The following is a 19,519-nucleotide window of genomic DNA, read 5'->3' as shown; positions in this document are numbered from 1 at the left end:
TTCACGCGGAAACAAACAAACAAACAAAAAAAGTCACTCCAAGTGACCATACTGAAGTCCAAAGTTTTCTTTTGTAGTGTTTTATAGTGTACCGTTTAATATGCGACAAAACAAATATTTAAGATGTTTTAGTTTTTAAGAATCATGTTCATGTCTGGCAATAGACCAGCAGATTGAGTTTTGGAGTAGTGTACAAACCTGTCTGATAACATTTGTCATGTTCATTTCCTGGATGAATGACTTGATTTATAAAGTAATGCTTGTAATGACATTTTAAAAAATTACAGCGTGAGAACAACAATCGTCAGAATGCCAGACAGTCTTTTAAAAAATGTTTTTAAAAAATCTTTTTTTTATATACTCGAAAATTAGTTGTCATATTCAACACTTCAATTACTTCACTTTCCATCCTTTACAAAATTATGTAATATCCATAATTATATTATTTATTATTTCTTGCTTGTCCATAAAACATATACTGTCAAGTCCCCTGCACATATTTCCTTTAACAGACCTTTTATATTTGCCTAGTAATATAATACAAATGTTAGGTACAAATTATGATGAAACTGCACATGATAAACAACAGCACACAGTCAAAGTCTGGTTTTAGATGCGGATGAGAAAGTCCAGATTTAGGCTAGCAGGGATCTGGATGGTCTCCAGGGCCACAGAGGAGGGTGAGAAGGAAAGAGTTACTGAAAAGATTTTCTTAGCATCCATCATCAGTGTGGACGACTCCTCTCTGTCTTTCAATATGTCCTATAAGGTCCAAAATTGAACGGGTTAATAATTTGAGGATCGTAAAAGAGCACACGTTTCCCTCATAACAACTCACTTTAATGGTCGCAATGAACGTGGTTGTCACGCGCTCTTCAAATTCAATCACCGGTGTGTAGAGCGTCAACACTTTAACAATCTGCGGTGAAGAACGCAAAATGATTAAAACAAGAGTGACCTATGACTTGATAAACATGGGCGGATGATAGACCTGTGCAGTCGTGAGGCCCGTGCACATGTTGCAAATAGCCTGAGCGTCTGCCTCAGTCTTCTTCTTGACCTGCAACAGCTGTGCGGCCTGTACAAGAGGTTCCAGCATTTCTTTGGCGCCACAGCTGGCCATTTCCCTCTCCACCAGCCACTCCTCCAGCTGCCACACATTGTACCTGCTCACAAAGGCAGCCAGGAAACAGGTCAGGGTGTGTGCTACTGTGCGCACATAATAGGTCAGACATTAATTGCAAACTATTGTCGATATTGTGTCCAGGTGGCTTGAGTAAGTAAATGCTACTGGAGTAAGTGTACTGTCACTTTAGGATAATGTGACTCAAGTAAAATGAAGAAGTAGCCCCCCACCCCCTCCAAATAATTAATTGAGTAAGAGTAAAAAAAAAAAAGTACTGAGTGATGCTACTCAAGTACTGAGTAACTTTATTTCATTTTTTCTCAGAGCATGAATGTCAGATGAAATAAAATTAACTAACTACCGTTAAAATGAACGTGAAAATTCAAATATTTCTGGAAAATATCACTTTTTCATGAAACAAATGAAATGCCGTGATAAAAAAAAAATCGTTAAAAATTAACAAATAAAGGCAAATTCACCCCCCAAGAAATGTTCTTGTGCTATTTTGTTTCCACTTGTTAAACAGCACAATTTTCTCACCAGGTCAAGGGGAGAGTGGATATAAAAAGTCTACACACCCCTGTTCAAATGGCATATTTTTGGGATGCAAAAGAAATAATAAACAAGGACAAAATAATTTCAGATTTCCTCCAGCCATTAATGTGACCTGTATCCAGTTGAATTTAAAAATATATAACGGCAAGCGTTTCGGAAAATGAACGGACAAATATACTTTTGAGAGGAGAGGAAAATTTACAAGTCACTTTAATGGCTCCATGAAAACGTTGTGTGCGATCATATGACTGCCTGCCGCCTTTTGATTGTAGTGAGCACTTGAGGATGAAGTCTCTCTGATGAACCAAAACTAAATAGATCACGGCAAGCAATAATTGACTGATTAAAAAAAAAAAAAGTAGCGAGCTCAATGTAGCAGAGTAAAAGTACTGTTTCTTCTTAACATAAATAAAACTGCTCTGCAAGTACAATTAATGCCAAAAGTTAATTGAGTGAATACAATGGAGTTAATTTGAGCGCTTTTTACAAACCGCTGTGACCCTATGAAGTGAATCGTGAAATTAGTTTTTAAATATGTGCATTATACACATCTGAAGTTAATTGCTGAACGAATGTGAAAAGGCTGAGAATGATGTATTATTCATTTATCGAAAGATAGCATTAAACAGTTCCCAATTTTATTTTTTTTTTTGGGACGAAGAAAAAAAATAATAGGCCTTCGTTTGCATCAGGAGTCATTTGGCACTATTGCAACATGCGGTTTGCTAGCTGCTATACGCTCGTCTGGTTAGTCCACTAGTTGCAGTCCCTTTCGAGTGCCTCATTGTCGTCTATGAGTTTACGCATGTCACAGAAAGGCCTGTCCATGCGCAGCCCTGACAAATACAATATCAGCTTGGCTCTATAATGTTCTTAAGTAAAATATCAGCAGATAAAAGCAACCGGCCACTACCTGATCTGCAGCCCTTTGCTCCATGAACACATGTCCTTCCTGAGCAGCAGGTGGTTCAGGGTGACAGCACAAATGATGTAAAACTGCTGCCGGACCACCTGTTTAATGAGGCCAGAGTCCATCCCATGTCGCATCATGGTGGTGTGCCAGAGCCCAAGTTGCTGCAGGAGGACTTCCACCGTAACCGCGTCTTCCTCTGGGGAACTAGCGCTCTTTTTCCTCAGACCTGTCGGTTTGGAGCCCAGAACTCCCTGGATTGTCTCATGCTCCAACATGCTTGAAACTGCACATGAAAAACTCGGTCAGACAACTTTGGATTGATGCAAACATGCATGTGGGATTGTAGACGTCACCTATGAGGGGCTGCAGAGTGTCCTCCATGCTTTTAATGAGCTGGCGGTAAATTTGGACGGCTAGGTCAGCAAAAACATTCTGGTACTCCGTCAGTTCAAAGTTGGTCAGACAATGCTCGTTCTGCTTCGCAGTGTTATGCATCTTGAACGTCTGCAAAAGAGGTTTTGCAGAAATAGTCACGCGCGCCTAGGTGTAACTTTGTCGTCTCAGAATGGGCTCGTACTTACTTCGTCACCACTATATTGCTTCAGACAGTGAAGTAGTCGACTAGTGTTGGATAACCAGAAAGACGACACGTCAAAATCCTTTCCTCGCTTCTATAGCAACAACACAAAAACTATACAATCAATAGTGTCACATACAGGTATGAGCACAGACAGATACCTCAAAAAATACCACAGAAAGAGAGAACAGAGGGACAAAATATTTTCAGCCTGTAATGCATATCTTGTAATAAACATTAAGGGATCAAAAAGATTCATGTTTCTTATGATGAAGTATCAGTTCTGGAGCTAAAAAGGTCCTGCATTATAAGAACATGCGTACTTAATGAAGTGAACATTGAGTGCAACCGGTTGACTTTATACTGAACCTTAATGACTCCTTTGATGCTGCAGAGCACGGAATTGAGCAGTGTGCTTGCTCGCTGATCATCATTAACCCTGTCAGCGTATCGCAGGCACATGAAGATGATGTATGCAGGAAGGCCAGGAAGGAAGCTGACGGCGACGCCACGGGCCTTCAGGTCTGAAATGAACAGTTCCGAGGCAACACCATCAGGCTCGGCATTCTCACATGTCAACATGGAGCTTGAAACAATCAATCATTCAAGCAAGATAGTTTGGTCATACCTAAAACCAGACTTTTAACTAGACGGCACTCTTCACCCTCTTTGTACTCCAACATTCCCTGGTACTCTCTCTCCTTGCGAGGTATGCTCACTGCTTTGGCAAGAGAATTTGTCCCAATGGATGTTTTCCTTTGGAGAGCTTGAGGGGACCATTAAGAATCACAATTAGTATAGAGCAGTGAAGCACGTGATGGCTTGAACTATTTACTCCCCGTGGTTACGAAAACAATATTTCGATTTTAGTCGATTTTCCTTTTCATAGCCCGATATCGCTTCATAAAAGCTTACATCGATACTTTTAATAATGCCTTTTTCCCAATGAACTGACATGACTTCACGTGAGATCTTGTCACCAAGCGAAACTAGAGTATCAAAACAAAATGGCGGAAGCAGTGAAGTCTGCGCCAACAAAGGCAGATGTATTATTTATTTATTTATTTTTTTGAATCAGGTCATGATAAAAAAAAACGTACATGATTAATGTAACTGTATTGGCTTCAATTCTTAATGTAAATGTTAATATTTTTACTAATGCACCTAGTCACGGCAAGCAGAGTGTACTAATTGCAGTATTTGTTCTTCTGAGAAAGGCTTCCATACGAAAGTAAAATTGATACTGCGCGAAAAGGTAGATTTAATCCAAAATCAATTAAAGTCAATCAAATTGATTTTGGAAATTTGAATAAATAACCAGCCCTAGTGGCCGCACGTATGGCACATTCCAAAAATCTGCACGAGTCACTCAAGGCATAGCTTCCAACGAGCATATCAGATTTGTGCTCACACTGATAAATAAATTGAAAGTCATCATTCATAATTTTTGTGACCTTTTTGTTTCTTGGAATGTAATAAAATGGGAGCCTCGGCTCAATAAAGACACCTGAAACACGACCTACTGCCGTGTCCCAACTTTGTCATTTTTCAGTTTGAATGTGCAGTGATTATCGGTTATCATACAAATGCATCTTGAAAAGTAATAATAATAATAATCCAAGGCGACAACTGGAGAAAAACTATTTTTACTGTATTTAGCGCAACACATCACAGTGCAGATGGACATAAAATGCTTCGTTTTGAATTGATTTTGGAAGATACTTTTTTTTTAACATTTACTATGCAAGATGCAAAATGACTGTAATAACGTGACAGCAATGACATAACTGCGCGCCTGAGGAGCATTCCAAAACTGATGAGTGCTATAACAGCCCGTGGCTTTTAGTTTGATGAGATTACCTTGAAACTCTTCTACTTTTTTCATGTACAGCTGCAGGTCTTTTTTCAAAATGACAATAGTCTTGTCTTGTTTGTCCTGTTGCTCCATGAGCTCCTGCAAATATGTAGACATACTGGATTAGAGGCAGGGTAAACACCACTTCCATACACACCCAGCTCTAAAACAAAAGAGACTTAAGAAATACAAATATTGAAAAAATAGGTTTACTTAGTGGATATTTTATTTCCTGTTTGGATCACTGTTTACACGAAGTGGCCACAGGATTAGGTAGCCTTACCTACACATCGGTCTTTGTGATTGTGTCACACTACATGGCATCATAGAAAAAGATGCATGATTTTTATATTTTAGAAATGGTTCGCGGGTAGGTGTACACTGTTAATTGTACTTTCTTAGTACGCATAAATTACCTTGCGGTTGTCCACAATTTGACAGGAATAAACAAGGTTTAAAAACTGTCTAACGAAAACTGAACATTATTTTCTTCCAAGAAACCGTAACATCTTTTAGAGAGTCTTACATTTGGCTCTCACAGTTCCGATTTTTGTCCGTTGTGCATGTACTCTAGGGCTGCTCGATGAAAAAAAATGTAATCCCGATTATTTTAGTAATAATTGAAATCACGATTATTTAAACAATTTTTTTTTTTTTGGGGGGGGGGGGACAAAAAAAAAATGTTTAACGTAAACAATAAGACAAATTAAATTCTTTGAAACAACATAATTTTGTACGTTTCTTTTGGATTGGGTTGTTTATAAAACCAGTTATTTTAAAGTTTAAAAAAAGGTGGAAATGTATGAATAATAATGTATAAATCAAGTCTGGTTTCCTTGTATAAAGAAACTGCATTAGTTTACTTGCTACACTTCAAATTGCCATAGAACTGTTGTAACAATTTAATAAACAATTTCAATAGAATGCTCATTTTGAACTCCAGCACACTAACTACATAATTAGACATTGTAAAATAACAATGTTATACATACAATACTACTGTATATTCTAATATTTTTTACGATTATGCCAATTTTGTAATTGTTGAGGTTTAATAATCATAATTGAATTTCGATTCATTGCACAGCCCTAATGTACGCCATTACGCCCGATATTATTTATTAATAACACCGTTGTAAAAGGCATCGTGACAGATCTGCAGGTTGTCAAGAGCCAGCTGGTAAACCCACCAGATTTTCGTGAGTGAGCCGAGTAATTTCGAGCTCCAGGCCCGCGTCAATGCGAGCGTCTTCAGGCAGGAGCAAAGTCTGAGCCAACAGCTTCTGCTGCTGCTCCTTTGCTTGCTTGAGCGTGTTCACCTCCTCCAGCAGTTTCTCATACCTTTCACTGTGCTGCCTTTGCAGCTTTTGCATTTGGCACTCCAGAAGCCTGCGGTTCAAGTCATAGCGTTGAGTTACATCAGATACTTCAAGTGACGTTTTTCTTTTTTTTTTTTGCTCTGAAGTAGCACAAGGCAGATATGATACATGGAAAACAAAAAACATGCCCGGAATCTGATATCTACAGATTGGATTGAGGCCTCTTCCAAATGTGGCATTGCATAACTGCCAGCGCAAGTTAAAATACTGATAATGCTTGAATAAGTAAGATAATTCAATTTAATACAGTGGAGTAATGTGCAGGTTATCCATATTTAAATTAATTGGGGGTCGGTGGACAGTCAGACCTCGATACCTATAAAGTATGTTTTAATATTTGTAAAAATTCTGATACAGATTAGCATTAAATGCAGCTATGATGCATAATGTACTTTGTTGTTTGATCAAGTTTATAAAAAAAAATAAATAAAAAAAAATAAAAAGAAACACCTGTTTGTCTCCTTCAAGCCCTCGTAAGCCAGCCACAGCTCTCCATCTTCATTCAACGTATGGATGTCAGTAGACCTGCCAGGTAAACATCAGAAAGGACACTTGTTTATTAACATTTAAATGAAGATTAGGATATCTGGGTTTTTACCTGTCAATATCTTGAAAAGAGGGAACATCACTGAGGTCTAAATTCACACCCTCTCCGAGTGCAGAGTCCTGGATGGGGAGTTTATAGAAAATATTACCTCAATATAAAAATCATTCAAAGAAATAAGAAATATTCCAATTGTAGTATTTCAATGTGACCTTGTATTTCATAGCCTCTTGGCGGACTATGTGCGACTGAAGAAGAAGCACTTCCTCTTTTCGCAATTCCAGCTCCTCGTTAGAAGAGGTGAGTTGGTCCAGCAGCACGTTGTATGTCGTGGAGCCCACAGGCGGGGGCAGCAGCTCACTGTTCTCATTGGTTAAAGACTTGCGCAATTCACTCAAGTCCTGCTTCAACTTCTTATTCTCCGACTCCAGCTCCTGACGCTAAAAGAAATCATTTCATTAACAAAATGCATGAAACTGGACAGGACATACCGTAACTGTGCTTCTGTCATCATTGTTATTTTTATCATTTTTATTATTATGATCATTATCAGCATTATTATCTTGTGTTAAAAATGTTGATACAATAAACATTTGCTTAAGACCTTCCTAAACTTATTCACTACCGGCCAAGTAATCAAATGTTTCTTTGACGTCTTTAGCCGTCAATGGCAGTCAATGAGTTATTAATTGGGACATTTATTCAGTGTTATACCTTAAGCGTTTCCAAATCCAGTTCTGCTCTGCCAACAGTTATCTCCTCCTCCGCATCCTTTGTTCAGAAATTCACCAACAATCAAAGTAGCAACAATGCATCTGAACGTATTCCTTATAACTCTAAGTGCGGAGGGCCATACCTTGGATTCTTCCTCTTGGGTTTCCTTCTCGTCCAACTGGCGTTGTAGGGATTGTTTGTCTCTCTCTAGTTCTCTCACTCTTCTCTGGAGCTTGAGAATGAGCGGCAGGTCTACAGTGGAGGGGGTCTCAGCCTAAAATAACACAGAAATCAGTAGTGCAGCCTAAGTACGCAACATCCAATGTCCATGTCTCCACACTTGAGGCAGTCATTGGGTTTAAAGAATTTTCAGATAGTTTCTTTACGATCTAATCAAATCTAAAAGTGAGAAACATGATGGGTTACACGAGATATGTTATTGTCTTATTTAGCAAATTACCACTTTGTCTACGGAGCTGCCCTGTCCATTAGTAGAGCCAATCGGACTGCATTCAGTCAAGTTTCTGGTGTAGTTGGATTCTGACCTCTTGCTTGGAGTCTGTCAATAAAAAAAAAAAGAGGAGACAAAGTTGACTAAATTTGGTCCATCGTGAGAAAGAAAACAGTCAAAGAAATGAAGGGGGAAAAAAACTGCCTGACCAGCCTAAGTTCCAGTTCCTCCTTCAAGTCTTTATGCAGCTCTTGTAGGTGCAGGTGTTCACTCAGCAGGTTCTGGTACCGGGAGCGCTCTTCCGTTAACTCTTTCTGTAGTTTTTCAGTGTTTTGCACTTGGCCTTTAATCTCTGAGAAAATCATTATGGTGGATTTTGGTCATTTAGAAACACGGTGAAACTTGAGTTTGCATTTTACCTGTTAACTGTTGTTTTTGCTCCAGGATAAGTTTGTTAAGATTGCCCTTTTCATCATTCAGCAAGCCATTCTTCATATTTAGCTCCTCTACCACCTGATGGGAAATATTGAGTTAGAATGTTAAAAATAGTCACTCACAAGACATGACAAAAATGTATGAAACAATAATCATATTACTAATACTACACTACTGTTTTTGTTGTTGCACAAGCCAGAGTTCCCTTAGATGAATCTTAACGGTGAGCTACGACAAGTTGCTGATTTGTGAAAATCCTCTGGCAAAATTCCTTTTATTTCCATGTCTTATTCTTTATTTTAGTAGTAGTAGTTGTGTATTGTTGTTGTTAAGCATGTAAGTCTGGTTAAATAATAAGCAATTAACACGTGCATCCAACAAAATCGTAGCAAAGCACACAGTACTCAACACTGACCTTTGAGGACACAACATGACAAATCCATCAAGACAAACTATAATAAAATAAAATAAAATAAGAGAAAATAACGAAGCTCGCCTGTAGCGTCTGCTCCTTGTAGACGTTATTCTGATCTTTCAAGATTTCCTTCTCACTACGAGTGTTCTCCAGCTCCCGCTGAAGAAAGGAGAGCTGCTCCATGAGTGAGGGGAGCCTCTCTGCCTTGGCTCGGGCCTTCTGCTCGGATCGCTGAAGATTTTCTATCTCTTTGCTGTGTCGCTCTCTCTCCACATCTTGGGTCTTGGCCGCGGCATTCAGTCTCTCGCCGAGCTCTCTGACGTCTTTGTGCTGTGGGGGCATGCGAACACATGGTGTGCATGTGATGCGGCGACTACGCCCAGCTACACAATGTTTGAAGGTTTAAAGTTGTCCGCTTTTCTCATGGTTGACATCCATAGCGCTCTCTCACATACATTCACACACACACACATTTAACAACAAGCAGGGTGCTAATATAAAAAAAATGGAAATCAATCAATTTCCGCATTCCTAATAATTTCATGCACTTAATTGTATTAGTATGAGTCATTTCTGAAAATTCCAACATGCAATGAGATTAAATAGTCTATAAAAAGGACACAAAGACCGATGAAGGTTGAGATACCGGCTCACTTCCTTAGAATTGCTGAGGTGCCATTGAGCAAGGCATTAAAACAGCATACGCCTTGCACAAGAATGCACACAATGAACAAAATTCTCTCACCTGCTCATCAATTTTGTGTTGCAACTGCATAATTTTGTTCTCCATGCCAACGTTGAGATTCTTGAGATGCTCCACAGAGCGCGCCTCAACTTTGAGCTTCTTTAACTCCCGTTTGGCCAATAGGCGACGCACACAGCACTGCAGCAGGATGATGTCTGCCCGGGCACGTTGATAATGCCGTCTGGCCATCCAGCCTTTCATCCACTTTTGGATGACCAAAGCCTTTTGCTCATACAACATCTGTAAAGAGATACAACATTGAAACATTAATTCAAGGCTAAATATAACTTTTTTTTCTTTGAGATGCAATTTTTTTTCTCATTAATGACTTAATTTAAGGAACAAATTACAAATTTTGAGGAGCAATTTTTGGCAAATTACGGGTAATCGCAGGGATTTGAAACAAGGGCTGGAGGGTGGGGTTGTTGTTTGTTTTGACCTTTGGCCCCAAATGACTCGGCTGTCAGCTGAGCCCGTGACATCGGAAGCTGGCTGACATACAGTGTGTGATTAGCAGTTCCTCCATTGATGAAGAATGCAGCAAGAACGAAAACATATTGACCATTGATACTTCATACATAAGTCACAGTAATATGCTTGAGTTTGGCGCAAAGACTCTCACACGGGCGGGTCTCATTTCCCAGTCGGTTATGATCAACTTTCAGGCCGCATCATATTTTGAGAAAGATGCATCAATAGCTTAACAATGAATAATTGCTGATGTTACCTTATAGTACAGCTTTCTAGCTGCATAAGCCCTGAAGAAGCACTGAATGACGACAGATGCAGAGCGCAACTTTTGGTAGCGTCTTCTGGCCGCCCACATTCGAACATTACGTTGAACGACAACAGCAGCTTGTGTTCTCCGCAGAAAACGAACATAACTGAAGGGAAGGGGACGCATTTGTAACGTGTCATGTCAAATTGGATTTTTCTGCCATTTGTGAATGAGTCTGCTCACCAGCGTGCCTGGTGACCCCGCACATGTCTCTGAATGGTGATAGCAGAACGCTTCATCCTCTGGTATTTTTTACGTGCCAGCCAACAGCGGATAGTCTTCTGGATGCTGACACAAGCTCTTCGGAGCTGCTCGGAACGCAGCTTTTCCAAGTAGGCCACCTGGCCAGCTCTGAAGAAGATCTTGTTTTTGCCACATTGATACATATTCTGGTCCTGAGAACAAAACCACGATAAAATAATCAATATAGACATACTGTAGTTGCAAGTGAGGTCCTGCTTATAATTCACACCTGAATGAGCTTTTTTAGGAGATTTTGGCAGGTCTGTTTTACATCAGCAAGGACATCTTTTTGCTTCATGAGAACCCGGTAACGACAGAAAAATTCCTGATAGGTCCATCTGCAACATTCATAAATATACTGTAGGTCTAAACATTATTGTATATTCAACCTTCATTTTCACAGCGGAGCCCGCTGAGATGCTACCTGGAAGGGAATCCAGCTGCCGAGATTCGGATTGTTTCCAGGATGCCACATGCTCGCAGCTGCTGCACTGCCCTCAAAGGGTCCAAGCTTTATTAAATAGAACAATGTTCATCAAACCAGAGAGTGATGAGAGTAAAATCATCACCTTCTCCTTTACCTGAATGGCACTTTATGGTCGTTTGGTTTAATGCAACGTACATAGTGAGGCGTCGTAGCATTGAGCGTGTCCATCAGCAAATGTAGAGACTGTCGAAACTGTAATGGAGGTGATGAACAATAAATAGAATAAAAGACAAATATCACAAACTGCAATTATAAATATTTTATTCTGCCTAACAAAAGCAACCACTTTAGAAATGTTTCATGAACAAGGACTATTTCGTTGCAGTAACAGAGGGACTGTGATTATGCTTTATCAAAACCACTAAAGTTAAAATTGTCGTGATCACCCGTTTCTGACCTCACCTGCAGTCCCACAGTCTTCTTATTACCTCTCTGTGACTGGCCAGATCTTCCCGCAATGCTGGTGCTGTTGGTGGAGCTTGTGGCCTTTTCAGTTCCCACAAACAACTTCAGCAAGAAATCGAACTGAGAACAGACGTGAGGAGTCATTTACATCAGTGGCCACCAGGTGGCATTATTTTGGCTTTAGTGTACAATACAAAATGAAATGTGCATCATTTCCTCCAATAGAATAGGGGACAACAATTCCAGGGTGTGTGCGCATAATAACATGAAGTATGAATTTCCAAATGGATTCTAAGTTGAATGGGTACTGACAAAGACTTCCTTTAAATGATGTCCATGACTATAAAAGGAAATTCGGTTGTACTGTACGACAAAAAATTGGTAACAAATTATTTCACCTTGCTTTTTTGTAACACGTGTATTTGCTCCTCACTGACTGTGTCCTTGTTTTTCTCCAGGAAACCGTCACACTGGTACTCCACCTATGGCACAAAATAATGAGGGGGAAAATGAGCAAAGGTCATAATCACCATGCTGAAGCTGTCTGACTAAACTGTGCCGCTAATACAGTACAACTGATGTTGTGGTGAAAGAAGTAAATGTTGGCTTTGGAAAGAAAACTGAATGCACTTCTTTCATAAACACTTCATGAGAACATGTGAGTCATCTATGCTTCCATTTCAAAACTCTTTACCCTGCAAAGGGAAATGACGCAGTGCATGGAACGCAATTTTAAGTGCGCAGGAATAAGACAGAATAGAAAGTGTTTTTCAAAAAGAAAATCTCATGCATTCAACATTTTTTTAGATAGCAAAACTTAAGCATTATCTCTACCTTATCTGCAAAGTGGTGGACGATGAAAGCTTTATTCGATAACCTCGGTTTATCAAAGTGAGCGTTCTGCTTCAACAGGTGGTTGTACATTTTCTGACACCATGTGCCATCAGAGCCTTGCGGCATCTACGGAGACAGGAAGAAGTGACCCATTAGCTCGTTGCTTTTTACTCAAAACAACATCAGGCTCAGCCTGTACAGGTTGTGAAAAAAACACTAGCAGCTTCAATGAGGTAAAGAATCATTCCTAGAAAGAAGTTAGAATATAAAGAGCATGGTACAACATGTGAAGTTGTTAAATTATGCAAATATTGTTTTACGGCTGCCAAATTTGCTAATCAGAAAAATGAGGTTGATTTCGCAGTACAAATTTAAATTCTGCACAACAAAGCAAATTCTAGAAAGAAATCTCCCATTATAAAAGAAGATTTTTTTTCAATAACAATGTGTGTATCCTCACCAAAGTTACTACTATCAATCATTAAAGAAAAAAAAAGACGCGTCATGTAATGCAGAAAACAAGAGAACTGATGGCAAGCCTAATAGATAATCTATAATAGCAAATCAGCATTTTACTTTGCACTCCTCATCCAGAAGGCCGAGGATGCCCAACTTTGCCTCGATGAGATTGATGCATGGTTGGTTGTCATAGAAATCAATCAGAGTCCATGGAATCTCCTCTTTCATGTACTCTTCTTGTTCTAGTTTGAAGACATGCTGGAGGCATAAACGGAGACAGTGTTTCACTCGCAAAGTTATGATTAGAAAATAAAGCATGTCGAACAATTAATGTACCAGGTTGAATTGCTGCTGGAGCTTCTCATTAGCATAGTTGATACAAAACTGTTCAAAGCTATTAGTTTGAAATGTCTCAAATCTGGGGAAAGAATAAATGGGAAAAGAACACTTAAGTACAAAACAAAGTATTGGTGCCAAAATAATAACGGCAAAACAAGATGATAACAACATACCCATAAATGTCCAGGACACCAATGAACGAGTGTTGTTTAACTGCCGATTTGAGCACATTATTTATACAGCCAACAATCCAGCCGAAGAGCCGAGCATAAATGTGTTTGGCGAGTGCGTCTCGGCCGTTGACCGCATTGATCTTGGGGACACCCTTGACGTATGTTTCTGTGGTTGTCTGGAGTTTCCTGTGGCAGAGCCAGTGGGCCATTTCTTCACAGGGCACCCCCATCAGCTCACAGAACGCCACCAAGTGGAAATCGTCTGGCTGAAAAAGATGAGGCAAAAACAGAGGCAAACTAAAAATGGCAATGGGCAAGTACCAATACTCTACCGGGAAAATTCTTGCCTTATTTCAAAGTATTGATTATTGATGATAATCTTTTTGGTACCTGCCTGTTAATTTTGTAATATGAATCGTAGTTTTTCCTTGTATTTTACCTTTAAGTCGTGTGATGTTTTCTTATTTTGAAAAGGTTTTAAAAAAAGACAAAACAAACAAAAAAACATAACATTTTTTTCAGTATCACCTAATGTGAAATACACATTGAGATCAACTTTTCAGCTGTAATTATTATCAGTACATTATTTTGCACTTCAGTTTATTTTGAACAAAGACTAAAACTCAGAGAGCTGTCAGTTTTATTTTGAACTTAAATTCTGCATTGTTTTTACTTTTGTCAGAAATAAACAAAAGATCTTTGACAAGAAGTGGTCTTGAACCTCCCTAAAAAAAAATACCTCCACATAACCACCTATACATCCTTTTTGTTTGTTTTTAATTTACCAAAATGCTGCTTCTGTCCCCTGAATGATCGTTCACCTCCACATTGCTAAAATGAAGAAGAGCTGCCAGGATCTGGTAGATTTCCATCTGATGGCTTTCGCTGATTCCTAAAAAAAAAGGACAGAAAATATGTACATAACCCTGCAACAATAATCCCTTTTAGTACAGAAAAACATATCAGCAAGGCAAACTGAATTGCATACAGGACATGAGATGTGATTTTGCTCTATGAAATACTGCACACACACTGACAAATCAAATTTGCAACCACTGGATTAAATTTGTGGGAATATTTTTGTCATATAGTAAAACCACAGAAAATATTGATTTTGAAAGGAAACAGCATTTTCAAATAAATTTGTAGTGGTGTACTTTATGCACACGTGGGCTGTGTCCTCGTAATTCAAATTGTCCTTGCGGTGTTGCGTGTATTCAGGTCAAATGTCCCTGCAATGAATAAAAACAAACACACACCCTCACGCACACACACACACACACACACACACACACACACACACACACACCCCAACCACAAAGACTCACCTAATAGTGAGAAAGCCCTCCTCGTGTTGCACATATCTTTCATATCATCCACTCCATCAATAATTGGATTGTGACCCTGGTTAGTGTAGTGGAAGTCATCTGCATCACCTTGACAAAGTACACAAACAATTGCAAACTCTTTGAGACAAATCCTAATCAAGTCAAAATGTTTCTAAATTCCTCTTACCTAATTTGAAGGTTTTAAACTCCGGTAAATGTGACGAGGCACAGAGCTGATAAAATATATGATAGTTCCTTTCTCCATGGGCCTGTGGTTAAAGCAGACATGCATTTACATATGTGCGTATATTCATTCATGTTGCAGGGAAAAAAAAGTCATGAAAAACATGGAATGTACCTGAAAAACAACTCTTGATTTTTCCAGTAAATATGTCCTCATGTGAGCCCCAATGATGCGATGCTTCTTATCAAACCCGATTTCAATGTATTTCCCAAAGCGACTGCTGTTGTCATTTCTTGTCGTTTTGGCATTCCCAAGAGCCTAAATATAATAAATTGATAAATATAGGACTCTTAATAATTAGATTGTCAATATTTACCTAACAGAAGACAACGCTCAAATGTAAATATTCTGCATTGCTAAACATCACCTCCATGATGGGATTGGAGGCCAGCACTCTCTCCTCAATATCAGCCTCACCAGAGGTGCCGCTGACCGTAGCAAAATACCGCATGGCATACTTAGCAGAGACGGTTTTGCCGGCTCCTGACTCACCACTCACTATTATGGACTGGTTCTGTTGGTCTCTGCGTAAAGATGCGAGAGATTCGTAAACGTCGGGTGGTAATAGGTCAAATGATTCAATTTGAACAACACCTGGCCATTTGCTTGTATGCTTCCTCAGCCACTGCAAATATATGGGGGTCCATGTCGGCCATGTCCTGCCCACGGTAGGCATGGATGATGTCAGCTTCATAGATGGGCAGACTCTCATATGGATTGACGGCAACAAGAACAATGCCTGTTTATGGTGGAAAAGATTTCAGTGAGTCAAAATGAAACTATTACACATTTGAATTATCTATCAAAACACAACTTTATGAGCCATTGCATCAAATGAGATCCAGGAACTGCATTGGTATGTGTGCTTTCACCCAACCGGGTGAAATTAGTCTAAACAAAAAAAAAAAAAAGAAAGAAAATTTGGCGATGTGTAAAATAAGGCTTACCCACATTTTGGCACCCATGGATTGACATTTTGACAGATATTTTTTTTCAATATTTAAACATTTTGTTTGAGGGGGTGTAATCCAAATTGGGTTTCATTTGTTTATATACTAATTGTAAAGATAGCATTTTGAAATAAGCCTTTCATTCCCATTAGATTGTGGAGGTGTTCTTATTAATGTGACTAGTTAGTCAGCAAGAAGTCTACAGTACAAAACTAATAATCTTGTTTATGTTCCTTTAAGAGCAACATGCCCCACTGTAATCATCATCATACAGCTGAAGTCAGAGCATACAGCGAGCAGGACTCCAAAGTCTACAGTGACAGAGATAATGTGAGTCAAACAAGATGACGCCGCTTACCACAGTACGTGTAAATCAGCTTGGAGTCGATGAAGCGCACTTTGATGTTGTGCAAGACTGCCGGTTCATTGAGGTAGCTGAGAGCCGTGAGGTCATTTTCCCCCACCAGGATGTTGGGGTTCCTTAATGGTGGAAGGTTGTTTGTCCGGGGGTCTACTTTGTATTCCACTTCCTATACACACAAGACATAGTTAGGAGCAATTCACAACTTAAAACGGTGGCTGAATGAATATTAGACAACATAAGCAGACAGCAAGAAAGTCTTGCGCAAACTAACTTTGCCTTAAGTCACTCCAATTGCATGCCTCAACTCGGCCCAAATTCCTGCAACCACTGTGTTCACCCATCTCTGCTCTACTCCCGAGAAGCTACAATGGCGCATGCATTGTTTGTACATTTTGTTCATTACTCTCCGAGTTGAGTGGCGATACAGTAGAAGTGAACACATACTTGAACTTTAATTTTTTTTTTTTAATTCAATGATTTGTGGCACTTTAGCCAGGAAGATCTCATTCTACATTTTTATGAGGATAAAAAAAAAATCAAATTGTTACATTTCATTTGAATTCCAGTTAATTGGTCACATTCTATTTTTTTAATGATCTATGATACACAGTTATTATTACAGCAACTAAAGAAAAAATTTCAACAGGGGTGTGTGCTCGTTTTCCGTATCCGTTGTGACTTACAGTGCCATCATCTAGCAGGAGAAATAACGTCTGGTTGTCAGGAGCGTAATCTTTGACCAGCTTTGCTGACTTCCACACTTCCATGGCATCTGGGAGCCATACACGGGCATGCTGGTGGACAAGTATGCAAAAAAAAACAAAGTCACAACCATTCAACCTTAATTCCATTTACAAAGAACATTCAAAAGCAGCCAATCACAGAATGTGAGGAGCTTCTAAAGTCTATGGGGTTACCACTAAATCCCGTTCCTATGACAAATTTGGATGTCGGTCAAAACGAGACTAAAGTGTTCACACTTTGCACAGATTTGAGCAAAAACTAGGAATAGGTTAATAGCAGAAGTACCATCTAATATCACTACTTGAAAAAAATGTCAGAAGTGTAATGTGGCAAAATGAAAAAAGAAATGTTCCCATAGCTTTGCTAATGTTGTGAACTGATTTGAATAACAAAAATAAAAGGGCTGTAAGGACCGGGCAATCATATCAGCTTCATGGACACAGTTTCTGATCGCTTGAGCAGAAACATCCACATTGGGGGCCTGCTGGAGGTCATTTTGCTTGGCTCTGGCAGTGCTCCTCAAGTTCATCCATGTACAATGGAACACACACGCACACACACACACACTTTCCTCCAAATGTATTGGAACAGCAAGGTCAATTCCATTATTTTAGTTGTATAATGAAGACATTTGGGGTTACGATCAATTGCTGAATATCACACAAAAGTTCATAATTCCAGATTTTACTTCATTTTATTTACATCTATCGACACTTTTTTGGGGGGTAAAAACAAGGTTTTTAAACTGGCAAAGTCATTCGCTGGACCTTAACCTAACAGAGCATTCACTTTACCTACAAAAGAGGAGACTGTCTGAGACAAACCCGAAAGAAACATGAACCGAACGAGGCTGCAGTAAAGGCCTGGAAAAGCATTTCAAATGAAGAATGCGACAGTCTGGTGAAGCCAATCAAAAACAGTTGTCTTATATTTTAATTTGAACATTGAATGTCTCCAGTACACAACAAAAACAAAGGAATTGATCTTGCTGTTTCAGTACTTTGGGGGGGGGGGGTCCCGCTGCTGGGTTGTTGTCCTCCTTCTGTCCCCTTCCACATCACTTGGTGTACTGGCCTTCTTTCTGATATCTCCTCCATACTCGATCACTGTGCTGGGAGACACAGAAAACCTTGCCACAGTGTGTATTGTCGTTCCATCCTGGGTGAACAGTACTCCCTGAGCAACTTCTGTGGGTTGTAGATACCGTCGACTTACCTAGATAGGAGCGAGCACTGGCCAAATGCAAAAGTGAGAAGCAAAACGCAAAAAAAAAATACAAATAAAATAATAATAATAAATAAAAAGGATGAGGACAGATACTGTCTGTGGTCATCACCTGCAGAACCACTCCTTTAGAGTTGTCTTGCAAACTACCTCTATTTTCCACATGTCAATCTCATTTGCAAAGCAGGTGAAACTGATTCACAATCGATTCCTGTCTAGCTGGACAGGCAGATAACCCAACCGTGTGAGTGACTTGGTATTTCATTGTTGTTCAAATTGTTCCCTTTACTTTCTTGAGCAGTTTTAGCTCTTCGCGCACCGTTCGTAACCTCGAAACATAAATGATCTCAGTACCGTCATAAGCAGAGGACGTCACTGCACTGCGCGCTTGAAATGAGAACAGTCATCCGCAGTATAAAGTTCCACTGGAGTTATTTTAAGTGTCCGACGGATAAAAATAAACAGAAGAATAATTCAATATCCCCGAATGCGTTTACTTGACGGGTTAGTCGGTGTTCAGGGAAAGCACCGTTGGTGAGAGAAGACAGTTGAATGATACATTTGGAAAAGTAAGCTTACCTTGGTATAAAGCTCTGACCCTGCCATGACGTTGAGTGAAAATTCAAAGCAAACTTATCACAACTCGTCTCCGAACAGCACAGCAGCCTCCATTTGCGGAGACACCGTCGAGACATGCAGCCTCCACCTTGCCTTTACTGCAAAGTAATGGGAAGCGTGTGGGGCGGGTTGGAACTGAAATCGTGGCGGTAACAGCGGTGTAGTTGAAATATATCCATTGAAAATACAACACGGTAAAAAAAAAAGTGTTGAATAAATTTAGCGATTGGTCGTAAAGTAGCTTGAACTGCCAACCAAACGGTAAACCGTTTAGCGTCACGTCACAGGTCAAAGTAGTTCCATTCATCTTTCAGTTTGAAGTCACCGTACAGTACTGTAGTGAATAAACCTGACTGTCGGGAAAGTAAAGAGAGGGTTTCGCGTAGGTGGGTAGATCAGAGTTGTGAAATTAAAATATTTATCCCTCTTTAATTTGACGCTAAAACGCAGGTGAACAATGTTGCACACTTGATCAGCAAAAAAAAAAACACCACTGAGGCGCCCCTTGGTGGCCAATTGGGGAACTAAACACTGAAATGGTCCCTAAAGGCCTAAAAATTAAATAGGACCTTCACTTATTCACAAAAAAAAATCCGTCATTGATTGCGGTTAAACATTTT

The 19,519-nt window shown here is 39.5% G+C and overlaps 1 protein-coding gene across 3 annotated transcripts; it reads right to left on the bottom strand.

The window, feature by feature from the left end:
- Window positions 1-319: 319 nt before the first annotated feature.
- LOC148335014 (unconventional myosin-Va-like) lies at window positions 320-19,385 on the bottom strand. Of its 3 annotated transcripts, none has more exons than XM_088298489.1 (40): window positions 18,861-19,385; window positions 16,997-17,107; window positions 16,308-16,479; window positions 15,594-15,738; window positions 15,367-15,523; window positions 15,114-15,257; window positions 14,943-15,024; window positions 14,756-14,863; window positions 14,213-14,319; window positions 13,428-13,693; window positions 13,252-13,333; window positions 13,033-13,173; window positions 12,457-12,582; window positions 12,021-12,104; window positions 11,620-11,742; window positions 11,312-11,409; window positions 11,155-11,241; window positions 10,960-11,068; window positions 10,671-10,882; window positions 10,437-10,593; window positions 9,710-9,949; window positions 9,046-9,294; window positions 8,534-8,627; window positions 8,324-8,466; window positions 8,124-8,222; window positions 7,806-7,937; window positions 7,664-7,720; window positions 7,162-7,389; window positions 7,004-7,071; window positions 6,856-6,930; window positions 6,217-6,415; window positions 5,032-5,125; window positions 3,800-3,937; window positions 3,541-3,695; window positions 3,176-3,265; window positions 2,948-3,098; window positions 2,595-2,877; window positions 992-1,166; window positions 839-919; window positions 320-762 (listed from the first exon to the last, which is right to left on the bottom strand). In XM_088298489.1, the coding sequence occupies exons 1-40, from the start codon at window positions 18,885-18,887 to the stop codon at window positions 610-612; spliced, it is 5,442 nt and encodes a 1,813-aa protein (XP_088154615.1). In that variant the 5' UTR covers window positions 18,888-19,385; the 3' UTR covers window positions 320-609. The 3 variants fall into 3 exon arrangements, with proteins under 3 accessions (XP_088154615.1, XP_088154618.1, XP_088154616.1); XM_088298492.1 differs by lacking the exon at window positions 18,861-19,385 and adding an exon at window positions 18,394-18,620; XM_088298490.1 differs by lacking the exon at window positions 18,861-19,385 and adding an exon at window positions 18,273-18,424.
- Window positions 19,386-19,519: the final 134 nt, after the last annotated feature.

Source organism: Idiotropiscis lumnitzeri, chromosome 6 (genome assembly GCF_059441095.1).
Source record: "Idiotropiscis lumnitzeri isolate Australia: NSW breed Sydney's pygmy pipehorse chromosome 6, RoL_Ilum_1.0, whole genome shotgun sequence".
NCBI lineage: Eukaryota > Metazoa > Chordata > Actinopteri > Syngnathiformes > Syngnathidae > Idiotropiscis > Idiotropiscis lumnitzeri.
This window is presented reverse-complemented; position numbering and strand designations above follow the sequence as displayed.

Coding starts and splice junctions, on each gene's coding strand:
- LOC148335014 (XM_088298489.1), bottom strand. CDS start 18,887: ATGGCAGGGTCAGAGCTTTATACCAAG. Junction 15,739..16,307: donor GCTGATTTACACGTACTGTG/GTAAGCGGCGTC, acceptor CACCATAAACAG/GCATTGTTCTTGTTGCCGTC. Junction 6,416..6,855: donor GGCTTGAAGGAGACAAACAG/GTGTTTCTTTTT, acceptor CTTGAACCGCAG/GCTTCTGGAGTGCCAAATGC.